Source organism: Lissotriton helveticus, chromosome 5_1, assembly GCF_964261635.1.
Source record: "Lissotriton helveticus chromosome 5_1, aLisHel1.1, whole genome shotgun sequence".
NCBI classification, from domain to species: Eukaryota; Metazoa; Chordata; class Amphibia; order Caudata; family Salamandridae; genus Lissotriton; species Lissotriton helveticus.
Genome location: NC_136065.1, coordinates 631,423,283 through 631,440,900, shown reverse-complemented (window position 1 = coordinate 631,440,900; position 17,618 = coordinate 631,423,283). Strand labels below are relative to the sequence as shown.

Genomic DNA, 17,618 nt, shown 5'->3' with positions numbered 1-17,618 from the left:
CGGAAGTCCACACATTCTATCAATGTGCAGGTGATCTGCAATGCTGGCAACATAATTACGGACATTGTAGCCAAATATCCAGGGAGTACCCACGACTCCTACATATTCCAGAACAGTGGGATATACAGACGCCTTGTGGCTGGTGATTTTGGTGATGGATACCTGCTGGGTAAGTATGTGTGAGACACCCTGATAGTCCATGCAGAAGGAAAAATCAAGAGTATGTGACTAATCAAAATTTCATTTTCCACCCAGGTGACAGTGCATATGCCCTGCGGTCATTTGTGCTCACCCCCTACCTGAACCCATCCACCAGGAGCGAAAGGTGTTATAACTTGGCACACAGAACAACACGTTGCGTGGTGGAACGCACTTTTGGACTGCTGAAAAGTAGATTTAGGTGCCTCCATAAGAGTGGAGGTGCACGGCAATACACACCAATTATCTGTTGCAAGATTATTGCGACCTGCACCATGCTGCACAATCTTGCCACCAAAAAGGGCACAGAGATTGAACTAACATATCATGAGGACGTAGATGATGGGACTGTACAAGCCGATCACACTGCAGCAGGAGCAGCACCTGCAACAGATGGTAGACTGCGACGCGCAGAAATCACCAACAGATACTTTTAATTGAGTGATGACACACAGGCATGTTCATGTCTTGAAACACTCACTTTAATATGCACTACTGCACTATTCAAGACCACATTAATCAAATTAAATTCACTTTGCACACTGGGTGGCCAAAGTTCAATTCACTGTGACCTGTCCTGTGTTCATTATGATTTCTTAATGTTTGCGCTTACGCATAATGTTGTGGGAGCCACGGGGCTGGGGGTCAACCTGCGCAGTGGGACCAGTGTCATCTGCATGGAGTCTGCTGCTCCGAAGAATGTCCTGTACAGGCGTGCTGGCTCCACTCCTGCTTGTGGACTCATCTGTGTCCCCAACACACGTGTTATCAGCAGTGGCTGTCTGCTGTGTCAGCAGTACCTCCATAGCAGAGGTCACCCTCCCCATCCCCCTGGACAAGTCACTGCAGCAGTGCACAATTTCAGTCTGCATGTACACTGACCGGCGGCATAGCAGTGTGGTAGAAGTAGCCAGAGGGTTAATTGACTGATTCAGCTGCTTTACCTCACGCCTATACCTGCGCCTTTCTTGGTGGTCACTCTCCAGCCTGTCACAGAGGGAACCCATGCGCACACCCATGTCCCTCACCCCCTCCGCCATGGACTCCATTCCTTTTCCCATTGACTCCATTCCTTTGCCCATGGACTCCATTCCCTTTGCCATGGCACTTATCCCCCGATCGATGTCTGACATCCTGCTGTTCAGGATGCGCACCTGTCTGTGCACTGCCCCTTTGGCCTGCATGCGCTGGACCTTACCCATTGTGGCTTTCAGCCCAGCAAAGACCCCCTGCACATTCTGCCCCTCATCCTGCTCACGTGCCCTACGCCACGGTCACTTGCACGGCTAGATCCCATTGACCCCTGTTGCCCTGCGTCGCCAGCCAGTGGTGGTGTGCTCGGTCTGGGAGCTTTCACAACTTCCTCATCAGAGCTTTCCATGATTCTTGATGGTGGTACGTCCTGCCTCCTTGGCCTCACATGCACAGGGGACCCTGAGCTTGGTGTTGTGCCATCTGCAGGTGCTGCCGGAGTCTGTGTCTCGAACAGCAGGGGCGACAGTGGCTGTGCAGTGGTGTCTTGCTCCGTTGCTGTGGGTGCGTGCGTTGTGGTTGTGTCCTCAGGGACAGTGCTAGGTCCTGCTGTGTCTGTGGGCTTCTCCCTCGCAGCCGTTGTTGGTGCACTTGACTCCCCTCCCTGCGCTGCTGTGCGCGATGACTCTCCTGTGGAGAGACATGGACAATGATCAGCTGTGTGTTTTCATCACACAAATTCCTAAAACACATTTTCATATGCCTCAACTGGTTGTGTATGGGGAGTGTGGCATGGCATGAGGTGTTCAGTGTTGGCAGCTTTGATGTATGTACCTATGACTACGACTACCATGATGCATTGCTGGTGACTACTGTCATGTGTGCTGGATTGTGAGTGAGTCACCCACATTGGGGAAGGGGCCAGGGAATGGGTGGGGTACATGTCCCTGCATCTTACCTTTCTTTCTTGCAGCTCTGGCTGAGCTACCAGCATTCCCAATCCCGTGTATGCTCTCAGGCTCCATGGTGGATTCCACAAGCTGCTCCAGTTCAGTGAGGCTTGGTGCACGGTTCTTCCCCCCACCTGTGGCTGCTGATTCCTTCCTCTGGGTGGCAAGCTTCTTTTTGGTGGTGATCCTCAGATCATACCACCTTTTCTTCATGTCATCGATTTCGCGATGAGTCACTCCTAGGGCATTGACTTTGCTCTGGATTGCCAGCCAGGTGTTCCTCTTTACAGACTCTGCTACTTGCAGGGACTGTCTCCCAAACAGCTGACTGTAATGCTGCACAACCTCCTCCACCAGCACCTGGAGCTCAGTTGGGCTGAATTTCACCTTCCTCTTTCTGTCACCTCCATCCTTTTGTGCCTCCTGGGACTCCATGGTATTGCTATGCTGGGCTCAGTGCAGCCTGCTCCTCTGTCTCACCTCCAGCTCTCTCTGCAGTTCTGTTGCTCTGCACCTGCATGGGTGAGGCCACCTCCAGGTACTGGGGTGTGGTACTTGCATCTGATTGGTTGATTTCTCTGATTCTTTGTTGTGGGGTGTGGTGGGTGTTCCTGATTGGTTCACTGGCTCACATGTCATGTATTCGAAATTTCGAGATCGGATTTTACCGATTCAGTAAATACCGACTCGGTAATCACCGATTCGGTAATCTCAGATTCGGTGTCTCCCATTCATTCCTATGGGACTGGAGGCCCATAGGGTTGAATGGGTGTTACCGAATCGGAGATTACCGAATCGGTGATTACCGATTTGGTATTTACCGAGTGTGGATACCGAATGTTACCGAATCGGTATTTTTTACCGATTATTTACCTACATGTGGTTTTCCGGTTCATAAATACCGAATCGGTATGATTCGGTAATTACGAACCGGTAAAAAAAATTTACCTACATCGGGCCCCAAGTGAGGGGAGCTTGGAAACACTGGAGCTGGATTCTCAGCAAGAGAAATGCAGCTTCTCGATCAGTGCGTCAGCTGGAGGGTCGGCTTCCTTCGGCACTTGCTGTAGCGAGCTGCATCGGGCAAGTAGATAGTCGAACTGCTCTGAACCACCGTGTCTTGCTAGAGCAAGTGAAGACATATTTATACCTTGAAGGTGCCTAATTTGACGTAAAGTCGGGCATAATAACATCTGTAAGGAACCTCAAGGGAATAGTAGTTCTTTGTAAACTCCATGAGTTCTTGGACAAATCAATATTCAAGCAAGGGGAGGTCCCTGACTGCTTCAGCCGATTTTCCAAGAAATCATTGTGACGTTTTGGTACGGGTGGAAGGAGCCATGCCTGTATTTGCACAGCATGGGTTATGTCTAAATAGGGGTATGATTTCTATGCCTATATTAGGGCAATGTGAATTGTACCTATATAAGGGCATAAATTGGGAAATTTTGCTCAGATGCTAAAATGCCATACAGCACTTCCAACTGCTACTGAAGACAGCTACCAGCATACTAGTGAGTACCTGATTCACCAACCTCGGGAAGGTGGCAGGGGCATACTTGAGTCCAAAGGGCATCACTCTAAACTGACAGTGGCCTTCTGGAGTGGAGAAGGCCAACCTCTCCTTGACACCTTCTGTTAGGCGATCTGACGATTCTCTGATGTAAGATCAAAGCTACTTAAGTACTAGGCAGCCTCTAACATTCAATTACCTCATCCGCACTAGGGATGGGATGAGATTCAATCTTGGTCACAGAATATAGCTCTCTATAATCCACAAAGAACCTCAGTTCAGTTGTGGTGCCTACTGGGGCAGCTTTTGGTACCAGAACCACAAGATTAGACCAGGGGCTACTGGAGGGTTTTATCACCCACAACTCCAACATCTTAGAGACTTCACTCTGGATGCAGGCTCACACCTTATCCAACAACCTGTAAGAATTATCCTTAACAGAGAGGTTGTCACCTGTGTCCACATCATGGGTACACAGGTGGGTAGTCCCAGAAGTAAGGCAGAAAGGAGAAAAGTACTGCCCCAATACTTGACAGCTGTTAAGGAGATAGAGTGGGGGAAAGTATCACTCCTTCCACAGACCCATCCTTCTCCTTGGAATCCAAGAAGTCAGGAAGATGTTCACTCTTCTTTTCCTCCTTGATATCTGTCACCAACAGCATAATAAGATCAGACCTCTCAAGATGTGGTTTGAGGCGATTGATGTGAAGGATCCTGTAGGGTTTCCTGGGGGTCGCAAGGTCCACCAGGTTGGTAGCCTTACTCCTCTTCTCAATCACCTCATTGGTCCACGTCCAACGGTTCTGGAGGGCCCTGGGCTCCATCGGATCCATCACCCACACCTTCTGTACAGGCTGTAATTCCACAGTTGTAAAAGTCTTGTCATACCACTCTTTCATCACAAACTGATTGGCTTCTAATTTGTCAGAAGCTTGCTCCACAACTTAGCCATGTGGCGCCTGAAGGCTAGCATGTACCTCACTATATCCTGCGGAGTCTTCATGAGAGCTTGCTCCCACCCTTCCTTTACCAGACTCAGAGGTCTCCTCTAACAGAGTGTTCATACAGAAGCTCAAAAGGGCTGAAGTCAACTCCCTTCTGTAGTACCTCTCTGTAGGGAAACAACGGGCATAGCAAGAGGATGTCCTGCTTATTCCTCAGGGCTTCAGATAGGCCTCAAATCATGCCTTTCAGAGTGTTGTTGAATCTCTCAACAAGCCCATTGGTTTTGGATGGTAAGGATTAGAGAACATATAAATTACTCTGCATTCCTTCCCCATTAACTTCATAGAATCAGACATGAAGTTTGTGCCTCTGTCAGGCACAACTTCCTTGAGGTAACCAACTCGGGTAAAAATCCCCATTAGGGCCTTTGCAACTTCAGATGCAGTCATAGTCCGCAGAGGGATTGCATCGGGGTACCTAGTGGCTTGATCCACCAAAACCAGGATGAACCTGTTGCCTGAAGAGGTCTGGGGATCCATACCCCCTAGAATGTCGATGCCCACCCTCTCAAAGGCAGTTCCAATGACTGGCAGTTGGTTAAAGGTGGGCTTTAAGCCTTTGCCATGTCTTCCCATTAGCCTGGCAGGTTACACAGGTCCTGCAGAATACATCTGATGACGTCCTGATCTTGGGCCAAAAGAAATGTGGGACAAGCATTGCCAAGGTCTTGTCATAGCCCGAGTATCCTGCCAGGCGTATCTTGTGAGCCAGCTCCAATAAGAAGGCACTGTAGCATTGGGAGACCACCAGGGCCCTTGCTGTCCCATGTCCCTTAGGCTCACTGTAAAGGAGGTTGTCCTCCCAGTAATTGTGATAACTCCCAGCGACATTACCTGCTGCTTGGGTTTCAGCATGTTTCCTCATGCCCTCAAGGGATAGACACTCCCTCTGTGCCGTCCGGTACTCCTTCTTGGTGGGTCCTCCTTCTAGATGCCATCCACTAGGTCACCAAGGGAAGTAGTGCTTTCCTCAGTTGGGTCTATGATGGCCACTGAGGTGCCCCATCCACCTTACTAGGAAGACACTCAGGGGCTGGTTTACCATGCCCTCTGCCTTTCCCCTTTTTAGCAGCAGGCTGGGCCATTGTTCCAGGCTGCTTAAACAAAGGGAGAGTAAGGGAAATAGGGGGAGAAACACTCCTAGTCCCCTAAGTACAATATTTGAAAAACAAAGAAGGGAGTTTCCCCAGGACAGAGTGTCCTAGTGAATTACACGGAGAAAGTTGTAGTTCAGAAAGAATCTTTTCTTTCTTTTAGAAACCCCTCACTCCCCAACCTAGTGGTGACAATTCTTCATCATCGGGGTCCACCCAAGCGGCCGAGTGCCACTCGGGTGTGCTTCGACGCCTGCAACTGCAGCGCAGCTGGTTTTTTGTGTGATAGAGTGTGGCAATCCTTGGAGCACAGCAGTCTTTACTCCAGCAGGCTTCTTCCCAGGTCCAGTGGTGTACTGATTTGGTAGAGTCAGAACTCCAGGACTTATACCCAAAAGTGCCTTTGATGTAGAGGGTGACTTCAAAGGAGCTCTCTGATGTGGACAAAGATCCCTTTCAGCCAAGTTCTGTCTGCCAGGCTATCTGTGGGGGGGTAAATCAGTGCTTTGTGTGAGGAGAGGTCACTACATATTGAAGTGTAAGTGTCAGCCCCTCCCATTCCACCTTTCCCAGGAAGATCCATCAGAATGCTGATGAATGCAGATGAGTGCTCAGAATGCAATGCAGACAAGCCTCACCTTCCTTTGTTTACGGCTATCTAGAGGGAATGCACAAAGTGTAGCTGTCACTGCAGCCAATACACGTATTGGGGACAGGCTGCAGGCACATAGACCAGTAAATAGTATAGTAATGTCAAATACAACGTTAACACTAAAGATGATTTATCATTACCATTTCAAAGATATGAAACATGATTTATCTACTTATTTCTAATCAGGAATTACAACTTTAAAGTATTTTAAGGAATTCCCAATGCTATTCTATGAGAGCAGTAGGCCTCACATAAGTGAGAAATGAATTTAGCTGTTTGCCACTACCAGGAATGTAAAACGTAAAAGCACTTATCCTACCTTTTAGTTACGCAGCACCCTGCCCATAGGGCTTTCTAGGTCCTACATTTTGGATGACCTATGTGTAATTAAAGTGGAGTTTAAGGCTTGGCAAGTGGTTTTAAAAGCCAAGTCGATGTGGCAGTGAACTGCAGATACATGCCCTGCAATGGCAGCTCTGAGACAAGTTTGAAAAGCTTCTTGTGGGGGTGGCGCAATAAGTGCTGCAGGCCCAATAGAAGCATTTAGATTAGAGGCCCTGTGTATTTGGTATACAATATTACAAGGAACGTACCGGTAAACTAATAATGCAAGCAGGTATATACCAATGTCACCATGTTTTAGGGGCGATGCACATGCACTTGAACATTGGTCAGCAGTGGTAAAGTGCTCAGAGTCCTAAAAGCAGGCAAAAAGTTGGGGGAAGACCACCCTAAGGATGAGGATCTAGTTTTACATTGAAGTTCTGACTCTTTGGACTGTGGGTGTTGGATCGTAAATTCCGATTTGTCTGTAAGTGCGAGTTTTGGTAGTTCTCCTAATTATGAGTAATGTGGTAATTACAGCACACCCCATAGTTTTGCACAGGTATTTTTTGGCAGGTTAGTCCTGCTGAAATGTACTGTGGGAAAATGTGAACCAAGTTCAAGAAGAAGAATGGAAGGTGCACTCGTGGAGTCAGTACAGACAGCGTGAAGTGTTATTCCAAGGTTGTTTCCTTTTATTCAATAGATCTTTTTTTTAAAACTGGCACACAGTTCGTTCCCGATTCTTTGCCAGAGGGAACTTTGTCAGGGCTTCTATCCATTCTATTTGGCCAGATACCAATGCGGGCGTGTGTGTTAAGACAATCCAATCAAGAAAGGGCACATGATAAGCCTCAATTATAAAGAAGTCTTTATTTACCAGTCAGATAAACAGTTAAGGCGGATCGATGTATAAACTGATGAGAGCGAGGCTCTGCGTAACTTGGCGTGTTAGCTGGTGGTACGGTGTGGGAAAATGTGTGTTAAATCCTGATGAAGGTCGTCTTTGGTCTTCAATATACTCAGATCCCACTTGTAATTATTTTTTTTCTAAAGAAAAACTTGGACTATGAGGTATTTGCCCGCCCAGCAAATAATTCACCCCAGCGTATTAGCATTTACTGGGTGGAGTAAATACCCTTCCTTTTACCCCTCTTGGTGCACTCAGTGCCGAAATGCATACTTTCCTCACAAGCATTTATTAATTACAACCATACACACTGTAAAGAGGAAATGCTCCTGGGATGAGAAAAAACACAACAATAGAGAGTAAAACCATTGAACATGGAACAGCGGACTGAGGTAGAAAGGAAAGCCATCCAATCTTGAGAAAGTTTCTGACCCAAAGTCCACTCAGTGCATTGCATTGTAGATAATGCACCCATTTCACTAAGGTAAATATTCATGTATATTTATCATGTGTATAATTATTCCTACTCCTAGATGTAATGATCCACTTTTCTCCTAATCACAATGTTTTTGTGGAGATTTGTACCAAGGTGTAGACTTACATGTCTTCTCCCCATCAAGTGAGGAAATGGAGCTTCTTGCAACATAATTTACTAATGTAAAGTAACTACCATTGGCTTTTTACCTATTTGTCAAGATCTCCACAACTGAGGTGGGGATCTCCCTATGGTAAAGTATAAGGAAAACTACTAAAGGTTATGATTTAAAAAAAAAAAGAAAGTAATCTAATGTATAATATTTATGTGCCTAATTTAATATATTTATTACGAATAAGCAAATAATAAAGTAAAACTCTACATCACTTTAAATCACACGTGTAAATATGTATTGTATAATAAAACAATTTAAACATATACATTTAAGTAAGACATATACATTTTAAAACAATAATTAAAAAAACAAATACCCTTAAAATCTGCATTAACTACAGTCCAGTAGTCACATGAGATTATCATTCTCATTGTGACATGACTGGGTAATTGTGTCATTGATATATTACATTGGTATATTGGGATGTGATTTCTGCTTTACATTGACTTCAATTCTGCTAATACTGAAACTGTATATTATAAAGATGAGAGAGTAATATAAGGTTGGTGAAACAACCTTTGTGGGACCGTCATTCTTTATTGTGAGTGTAGCTGATGTGCTGCATTATAACTAGAGTAAACAAAGAATCAAAAGGGGGGAGTGAAGAGGTAGTGCTAGAAAGCACTCAGGTGGGCGCACCCTCCTCCAGTTAATGGTATAAATAAACAACAAGGTCCACCTCTAGAAGGTTTCCTGTGAGCCAGAGTATATCAGGCATACACAGTATTGAGGGTGTGTGAGGGGTATTTTAACAAATACTGTGTATGCCTGATATACTCTGGCTCACAGGAAAAATTCTAGAGGTGGACCTTGTTGTTTATTTATACCATTCACTGGAGGAGGGTGTGCCCACCTGAGTGCTTTCTAGCACTACCTCTTCACTCCCCCCTTTTGATTCTTTGTTTACTCTTTAGACAGCGTACAGCTGTGGGAGTCCTGAAAGCCGGAATTTCTGGCCAAAAGGTAGACGAATGATTCTTATTTTGTCTCCTTTCTACCACTTGTTTTCGCGATTTTGAGGAACAAGCACGTTTCAATCACAAACACTACACATAGAGACACACACATAGCCCACACTCTAATTAGAAGATGGTAGAAGCAGGAGGTCTGAGTTTCGACGATGAGGAGGTCGACAGAATCCTAGCAACTCTCAACCCTTTTGAAGGTTTAAGCAACACCGACCTTAGCCCGACCGGGGGGGATTGGGATGAATTAGCAGCCCTGAGAAGGACACAGATAAAAACAGCTCTACATGGTCTTCTAATGACCGAATACCTCATGGCCAAAGCAGCACCACCAGGCTTAATAGTCAAAAATGAACCTTTCATTTTCACCCACGACGCAACATTCAAAAAAGACTGGTCACTAATCAGCTGGCATTGTACCAGTGACTGGTTGTTCCTTATTATCAAGACAGCAACCCGGCTGACTCAAGAACTCAAGCTGGACATACAAAAACTAGAGGTCCAAATTAAAAGCTACTAGGCCCCGGCAGTACTGAAAAAAAGTTAGAAGAACTGAATCAGGAAATGATGGATTTTGAATTAACACTGAAAAAGAGCAAATTCAAGAAACTGAAGAAAGATACTGATGTGTTCAGTCATGAACGTGTGTATCCATACATCAAAGATGATTATGTATCAAGACATAGTTATAGTGACCAAAGTACAGACACTGATCCCTCTGATACCAGTTCCAATGGGTCGGGATCTAGCAGGAACAGCAATTACAGTAACAGGGGAGGCAGAGCTCGTTTTCAGGGACCGCATAGACCAGGGGGTAGAGGGTGGGCACCCTACCAACCCCCGCCTGGGTACATGCAATACCCACCGGTACCACCTTACATGGACAATCCATTCCCACAATGGAACCCGCCACCACCCCTGAATTTTGGTTACTTCTAACCCACCGCCTTTTTTAGGGCAGCGCAGCGGCCCACGAAGAGGCAGGAATCGGAAGGGAACCCAGGTCTACTGGAACCAGAATCCAGAGGTATCTCCACGTGTATCAACACGGAGCATGACAGCTTCAACCAGCCGGGACACCTAGTGGTGAACGTATCAGAACTTCAACTTACTGATTCCCAACGCAAAGTTCTAGAGAAAGGGTTAGGTTTCGTCCCAGCGAACAGAATGGACAAATTTAAGATTTGTCTGGAAATTAAACAATTTATGCGCAAACTAAAACTGTAAGCCTTCTTTAAGGACTCTAAGGAGAATGTGGTCAACAACATTGACCCATCAGATACAGGCCTAAGGAATAAGTCCACCTTCACTCCTCTTGACTCTACCATACCAGTTGAGTTATTGGCTTTCGAGAAAGCAGTAATGGGGGAGCTAGAAAATCTACCTACCACTGACAAGGCGACATTTCAGAACACCTCACAAAAAGAAAGGGAGGCCCTACATGAGCTAGCTAACAACTCAGAGATTATCATAAAACCGGCTGATAAAGGCGGCGCAATTGTCATTCAGACCAAGCAGAATTATGATAGAGAATGCCGCAAACTATTAAATGACAGACGGAATTACGAGATACTTAGAGAGGATCCAACTGAGGATATACGTATCCGTATTCTGATGATGGTTGAAGTGGCCACTGCCTATGATTGGGTATCCAAAAAAGAAACTGACTTCCTCATTCAGAGCAACCCCATAACACCTTATTTTTATACCATACCTAAAATCCACAAGGAGGCACCCTACCCACCAGGGCGCCCAATAGTATCCGATATCGGCTCCATATTGGAACCACTCTCCAAATTCGCGGATGCGTTTTTGAGACCCATAGTCCAACAAACCGACACGTACCTTAAAGACAAGAAGGAAGTACTACCTACAATTGATTGAGGAAATACCTTTTGACCCCGAGCATGACCTATTGCTCGGGTTGGACGTGGAAAGCCTCTACATGAGTCTTCCCCATCGTGAAACCCTCGAGATAATCGAAGAGGTACTTTTCTCAACACCATGGAAATACCAGTCCCCGAGACATGTGGTTTTGGAGTGCATTAGTCTGGCTTTGAAGAAAAATGTCTTTCTCTATGATGGCACACATTACCTACAATAGCACGGGACCAGCATGGGGAGCACCTTTGCTCCCAGCCTGGCTGGTCTCTATGTTCACCATTTGGAGACCACTAAAATTCTCCACTAACAGAACCCCTTCTGTGATCAAGTGGTCATTTGGAAATGATGATGTGCTTGTGATTTGGAGGGGCGACAGGATTTAATGGTCTGGCTCAACCAGCAAGATCCATTTCTGAAATTTACCCACACAGTATCCAATGGAAACTTGTTTTTTCTGGACCTAAACATTTACCCGAACCGAGGCAGACTACATACCAGTACCCACTTTAAACCTACCGCTAAAAACTGCCTCTTACTGTACAACTGTTTCCACCCGAGACATTTATGAGATAACCTCCCTTATGGGCAGTTCCTTCGCCCCAGACGGAACTGTTCCAACAACACTGATTTCAAAAGCCAAGCGGCAGACCTCGAGCATAAACTACTACACAGAAACTATCCAAGAGAAATTGTGAAGAAAGGCCTAAAAAGGGCTAGGAACAATAATAGAGAGGCTCTATTGGAACCCACATTGCCAAAGGAACAGGAAACCAGACCAATATGTGTAACCACATTCAACATCAACTCAAACAAGAACACTAAAATAGTGAACAAACACTGGAAAATCCTTAACTGTGGCCCTTTGAACTTCCAGAAACCAATGTTCTCCCACAGAAGGGGGCGCAACTTAAAAGACATCTTGGTCCACAGTAGACCTAGAATCATGAAAGACAGTGGCCCTCCTAAATTGATATCTGTAAATGGCCACCATCCTTGTGGCTCATGCACATCTTGTGAATCCACCAGTAAAAGCAAAACAATCAAATTCTCGAATGGCACGACATGGGAACAACGTGGTTTCACGAACTGCAACAGCAGAAATGTTGTCTACCTTATCACTTGCCCATGTGCCAAAGAATACATTGGAATGACTTCTAGACCAGTCAAGATTCGTATTGGTGAACATCGAAGCAACATACGTTGCAAAAAAACCACGACTAAGATGGCCTCCCTCTATCTAACCATGGGCCATGGTATTCAAGATCTTCAGTGGACAGTGGTTGAATCATTTAAATACGAGAAAGATCTCCTGGAGAAAGAGCAAAGATGGGTGTTTCGTCTTGGGACACACATCACAGGGCTGAATGATGACATACCCTGGACCCAACTGAGCCAGTAACAACCTCTATCAGGAGATCAAAACGCTATTAGAACTGGCTGTGGTCTCTCCAACTTGAACTGGTCACACTAGCGATAGGCTGTTTGCACTCTGCATGCCACTGTAGAGTAAGGATTAATTGCACAATGATCTGTCTCTACTTTGCACTCGTGTGTGTTGGCATGCCACTTTAATCACACAGCGATCGTTCTGAATAGGCTATGGCCCATTGTGTTCCTTACCCTACATTAGTATTGATTAACTGTTTGCAAAAATATGGGCCCACTGTGTTCCCTACCCTACATTAGGATTGATTGTCTTTTGGCTAGTATGCGGCCCCATAATACGTATTGACGTGAGGCTTGATATTGGATCCATGAGGCCACCCTCCAGACCTGATCCAACTATACAACTGAATATCAGGTTTCTTCTATGTGACACCTTCACCCCAATACCCCCATTTTGCGCTTTCTAGGCAAGATGTCTGCCTTTTTTTCGAATCCTGATTCACCGCCCGTAGCACATACAGGCATCGCTGCATTAACAGAACCGCATGCAATTGCCAAGTTGTCTAGCCTACAGATTTCACAACCAGTTCAGTTTCACCACTGGCCTCTCCAAGATGGCGCCCGTGTTTTGATCCTTGATACTGTTTCAAGATGGCTCCCGTTTCCGTTCACCTTCCTGAGCTTACACCGCTCTAGTGTTCTGCTCAATCAGCCGCCCCTCCCAGGTACAGGTGCTAGTAATTATCCAATTTACTCTAGTATATAACCGCATGCTCCTCTCCTTCCTCTCACACCATGGAAGCCGCGGATGAGGGAGGATGCGAGGACTGCTCGTGAACTAGTAAGTACGGCATAGCCACGTTAGGGAGCCTTATGCCTAGACTTTCAACACCTGCTACCATGACCTTACTCTAAACCATGGCATGCCCCACTTTTACTTTACCAACAGATGGAAGTTCCATGTACCCCTTTTCCAGACCGGCTCATGGGGCACTGACTCCTCATTATTCCAGTATGTATTTAGTCCTTAGTCTTTTAATTTTACAGCACACCATGGACTTGTACAGAACTTCACGACATAGAGAGTGTGTTTTATGTTAAGTGTTGGTTTTGTCTTGTAGTGTTTTTCCTTCCACCTACAGGTCACAGCACCTAAGTGTATTTTACCAGCAATCGCAAAGTCACCATATATGTCACCATGTCTTTCCTTCCACAGGTGATATATGAACGCGCACTGGGACACACAGTAAATACTTACATACTCTTACTTTATCTTTGCAGGCCCACGACTCAGAATTACTGACAGGGCTATAACTGTTCAAAATTGAATGCCATATTGCAGTTGTATTATAATCTATATTCTATTCACTTGTATATACACATAGCACACATTGTTGCCAACCTTAGTGAGTGACAGAGGGATCTGACCCCGTCCTGACGAAGAGGCAGTCAGCCTCGAAACATGTTGACAACACCAGGAGAACTAGCCCATTGTTAAGCTAGATTGTCTCTGCCACACTATTTTTAACGATACCAGCCTATGACTAATAAAGAATGTTTTGCTTTCATAAGGCCAGGTATTCTTTTAAATCTCACTTTTCCATATCACTACTGACCCTACTCACACTCACTCAATACACTTCACATAGCACTTACAATATCTAAGTGCTCCAGCGTAGTCGCTAGTCGTAGAACGCCCGTCCCGCACCGATGATGAAGCATGACACCAAGGGCCCGTTTGGTGTGTGAGGGGTATTTTAACAAATACTGTGTAAGCCTGATATACTCTGGCTCACAGGAAACCTTCTAGAGGTGGACCTTGTTGCATTATAACTAGAGCCATCCTAACTTTATCCTGAGACTGGTTGGCCACATCTGCCCAGGAAGTGAAGGATGCCTAGGTGAGATGCACTTCATATTGAGGGCTAACTACATTGACCACTAATTTCCAAGGATCCTAAGAGGTCTTGCTGTAAGAGAGCCACATTAGCCCTGTAAGTTTTCTGTCTGGGAAATACAGCCTGCTAGTAGCTACAGTAGTGGACATAGGGTTCTAGAAGATGATTTCTTCCTAGTGCTCTACATCTCAAATTTTGTATACTTCTCAAAATAGAAGGTTTGTTAAAACGTTTAGTCTATTCTAGTGTATCAGATTTCATCGAGAAGTAAGTATACCAGGAAGAAGCATCTTCCTTTAGGCTGCAGTTCAAAATTATTTAACTGCTATGAAGCAGTTACAATTATTTTATTGGGTTATTTACCTATTTTGGAAATTTCTTGCAAGGCCCACAAAAGGGCATTGAACTCTCAGTGCCCCACCCCAAGGGGCACTTAGAGCTCCAATGTAATCAACATTCCCATGAACACTTGTTGCCCTTTTTTGGCTTGTGCTAAGGTAAGTGTAGCTCTCCTAACCGATAAGGGTATGCTGGTGTTAGGTTCAGTACATCAGTGTCAGTATGGAGAGTATGGATATGTATGATAATCTGATTATTGTGCTCAATTGGTCACTCTTTGAGTTTTCTTTTCTAAGGTGCTGTCGAACCCACGACTGCTGCTATATAAGATTAGAGGGAAGAGGATGCAAACCAATGACTGACAGCTACAAATTCAGCATGAGCAGTGGGAACTTAGCATGTGGTGAGATCTTGTGTTTATGCATTTCCCGCTAACGTGAAGGGTTTTGGGATGCTGAGCAAGTGCACGTATAACTGTAAGGAGGTACAGTAACAGTAAATGCCTGATATAGAAAGGATTGACTGGTTTAGAGAGTGGGCGTGTCACATTTGTTTCTAGTCCTATACATTGACTACAAAAATATCAACCTAAAAAGATTCTGAGGTGAAAATGTCTACTGACAAAATATCGATATACAATACTGATAACTCAAATCCCAGAAAAATCTACTACCAATATATTAACTCCAAAAATAAGTTGTGCAATAATGTATATAACATAAATATAATATTATAATTAATACAAATTAAATTTATTACTCATTTTTAATCATTAAAAAAAGATCTAAACCTCAAATATGTGTCTACTTAACCATAAAATAAATGAATCTATTAGTATTTTTTAGAAACAAAAAATAATAGAAATAATTAACATTTTCAAAACTGTATCTAAACTATATTAAGAGGATATATCAATTATGTGAAACAAATTTAGGGCCTGATTTAGATTTTGGAGGACAGATTACTCCATCACAATGGTCACGGATATCCCGTCCACTGAAGTATAAATGCCATAATATCCTATGGGATTTATATTTTGGTGTACAGGATATCCATCACTGTTGTGACAGAGTAATCCATCTGCCGTATACTAAATCAGCCCCTAAATCTTTTAACATGTTTATTGATCTAACAAAATAAAACAAATTCATTATATTCACAAATAAAGTACAATTTTATTAAAAAATAATTATTATGTGTTAAAAAAATATGAAAAATGTAAAACTATTTATTTTGATCAAATATATATTTTACAGTAAAAAACTCAAGACATGTACCCAATATTCATTTATTAGACAATCATTTAATACATATGAAAAACTTGCATTATTTAATTCATAACACAAGCAATATATATATATATATATATATATATATATAACAATTCCTGAACTATGAAATATTTATTACACTCTTGAACATTTTAAACATAAAATATACTTCGAATGAGGGTTACATTTATTGTTGTAAATCCGTTCGTAACAAGCATTAGGGAAGGCACATATATGTGAGGGAGCAACATTTACTATTATAACTTCAGTATCACTAGTGTCTGGAAAGGTCATTATGTGGGGCAAGACAAATTTAGCATTCTAACCCCAGTTCTACAAACATTAGGGAAAGTGTTTATATTTGTGAGTGTCAAATGTGCTTTTCTAACACAAACCTTGCAAAAAATGACATAAGCGTATGTATTTGGAGGTATCAGATTTAGCATTCTAACGCTAGTCCCTCTAACATTTGGGAGAGTGTAGATAATTTGGGATATATGCATTAATTAACTCAAGCCCTACAAACATTGGGCAAAGTGCATGACGGGGGGGGGTCTCATTTTTAGCTTTCTACTCTGTTGGCCCTACCCGCATTTTGAACACATGACTCACAGAATACAAAAATGTAAGCGGAAATCGCTCATCTTGCAGTGTAGAACATGATTTTGTATTTCGTGTCCTAATTAGTCTTTATTCGTTTATTGATGCTATACATTTCAAGATCCTACTGTCGTCATACATGCTTGACTATTTCAACACATATGTCCTGTAAACACAAATAAAGAATAAAGCATACGACTGCTCGTTTGGTGGACTAGTGATGTATTGGTAAAATACTAGTGCCACTACATGAGACAGAAAATCGGTGTCCCATTACTACCAGTAAAATGTGGTTGTAAGTAAGTAAGTAAGTAAGTAAATTGAGTTTGTAAAGCACCTGGTTACACCTACTGTTGTGTCCCCGCGCTATAGAAGCCAGCGTGAAAGCCGAGATACCTCTGTTGCTGTTGCTATCATCAGCCCCCAACCCTATTCCCTCTCTACTCCTTGGGGAATAGGTGAGTTTTCAACTCTACGGAAAACCCGCTCTGACATCTCTAACCGGAGATTCAGAGGGAGTCTGTTTATTGTTGGGCTAATAAAACCCGAATGAAGTGTCCTCCCATTCTCACCCTTCTAAATTTTGGAACCTGAACCTGTCCCTTGCCGCTGGATCTTAGCTGTCGGGATGGGAGGTACGGGGTTAACAGGTTGTGGAGGTAGGTGGGCCCTTTACCCTGTAGGATTCGATGGCCAACACATAGGGCTTTAAACATTATCCGTTCTTTTATTGGGAGCCAGTGCAATGATCTCAGCGCTTGTTTTGACGTTGTTCTCTTGGATAACTTCAGTACCAGGCGTGCGGCCGCATTCTGTATGCGTTGCAGCCTTTGAGTGCACTTGGTGTTTGCTCCCAGATATAGGACATTCCCAAAGTCCAGCCTTGATGTAATTAGGGCCTGGAGCATGGTTTTCTTGGCTGAGAGTGGCAGTAGGTTCCGAGTCTTTCCGAGAACCCTCAGTATCCCAAAACAGGATCCTGCCACCTGTTTGGTGTGATGCTCAAAT

The 17,618-nt window shown here is 44.1% G+C and overlaps 1 protein-coding gene across 1 annotated transcript in view; it reads left to right on the top strand.

Annotated features, from left to right (window-relative positions):
• LOC144753317 (phospholipase A2, membrane associated-like) overlaps positions 1 to 17,618 on the top strand; it is a 152,415-nt gene that overhangs the window by 50,538 nt on the left and 84,259 nt on the right. Inside the window, exon 3 of the mRNA XM_078641056.1 lies at positions 15,036 to 15,142. Within this exon, the coding sequence (XP_078497182.1) occupies positions 15,036 to 15,142 (107 nt within the window). The remainder of the gene's footprint in view (positions 1 to 15,035; positions 15,143 to 17,618) is intronic.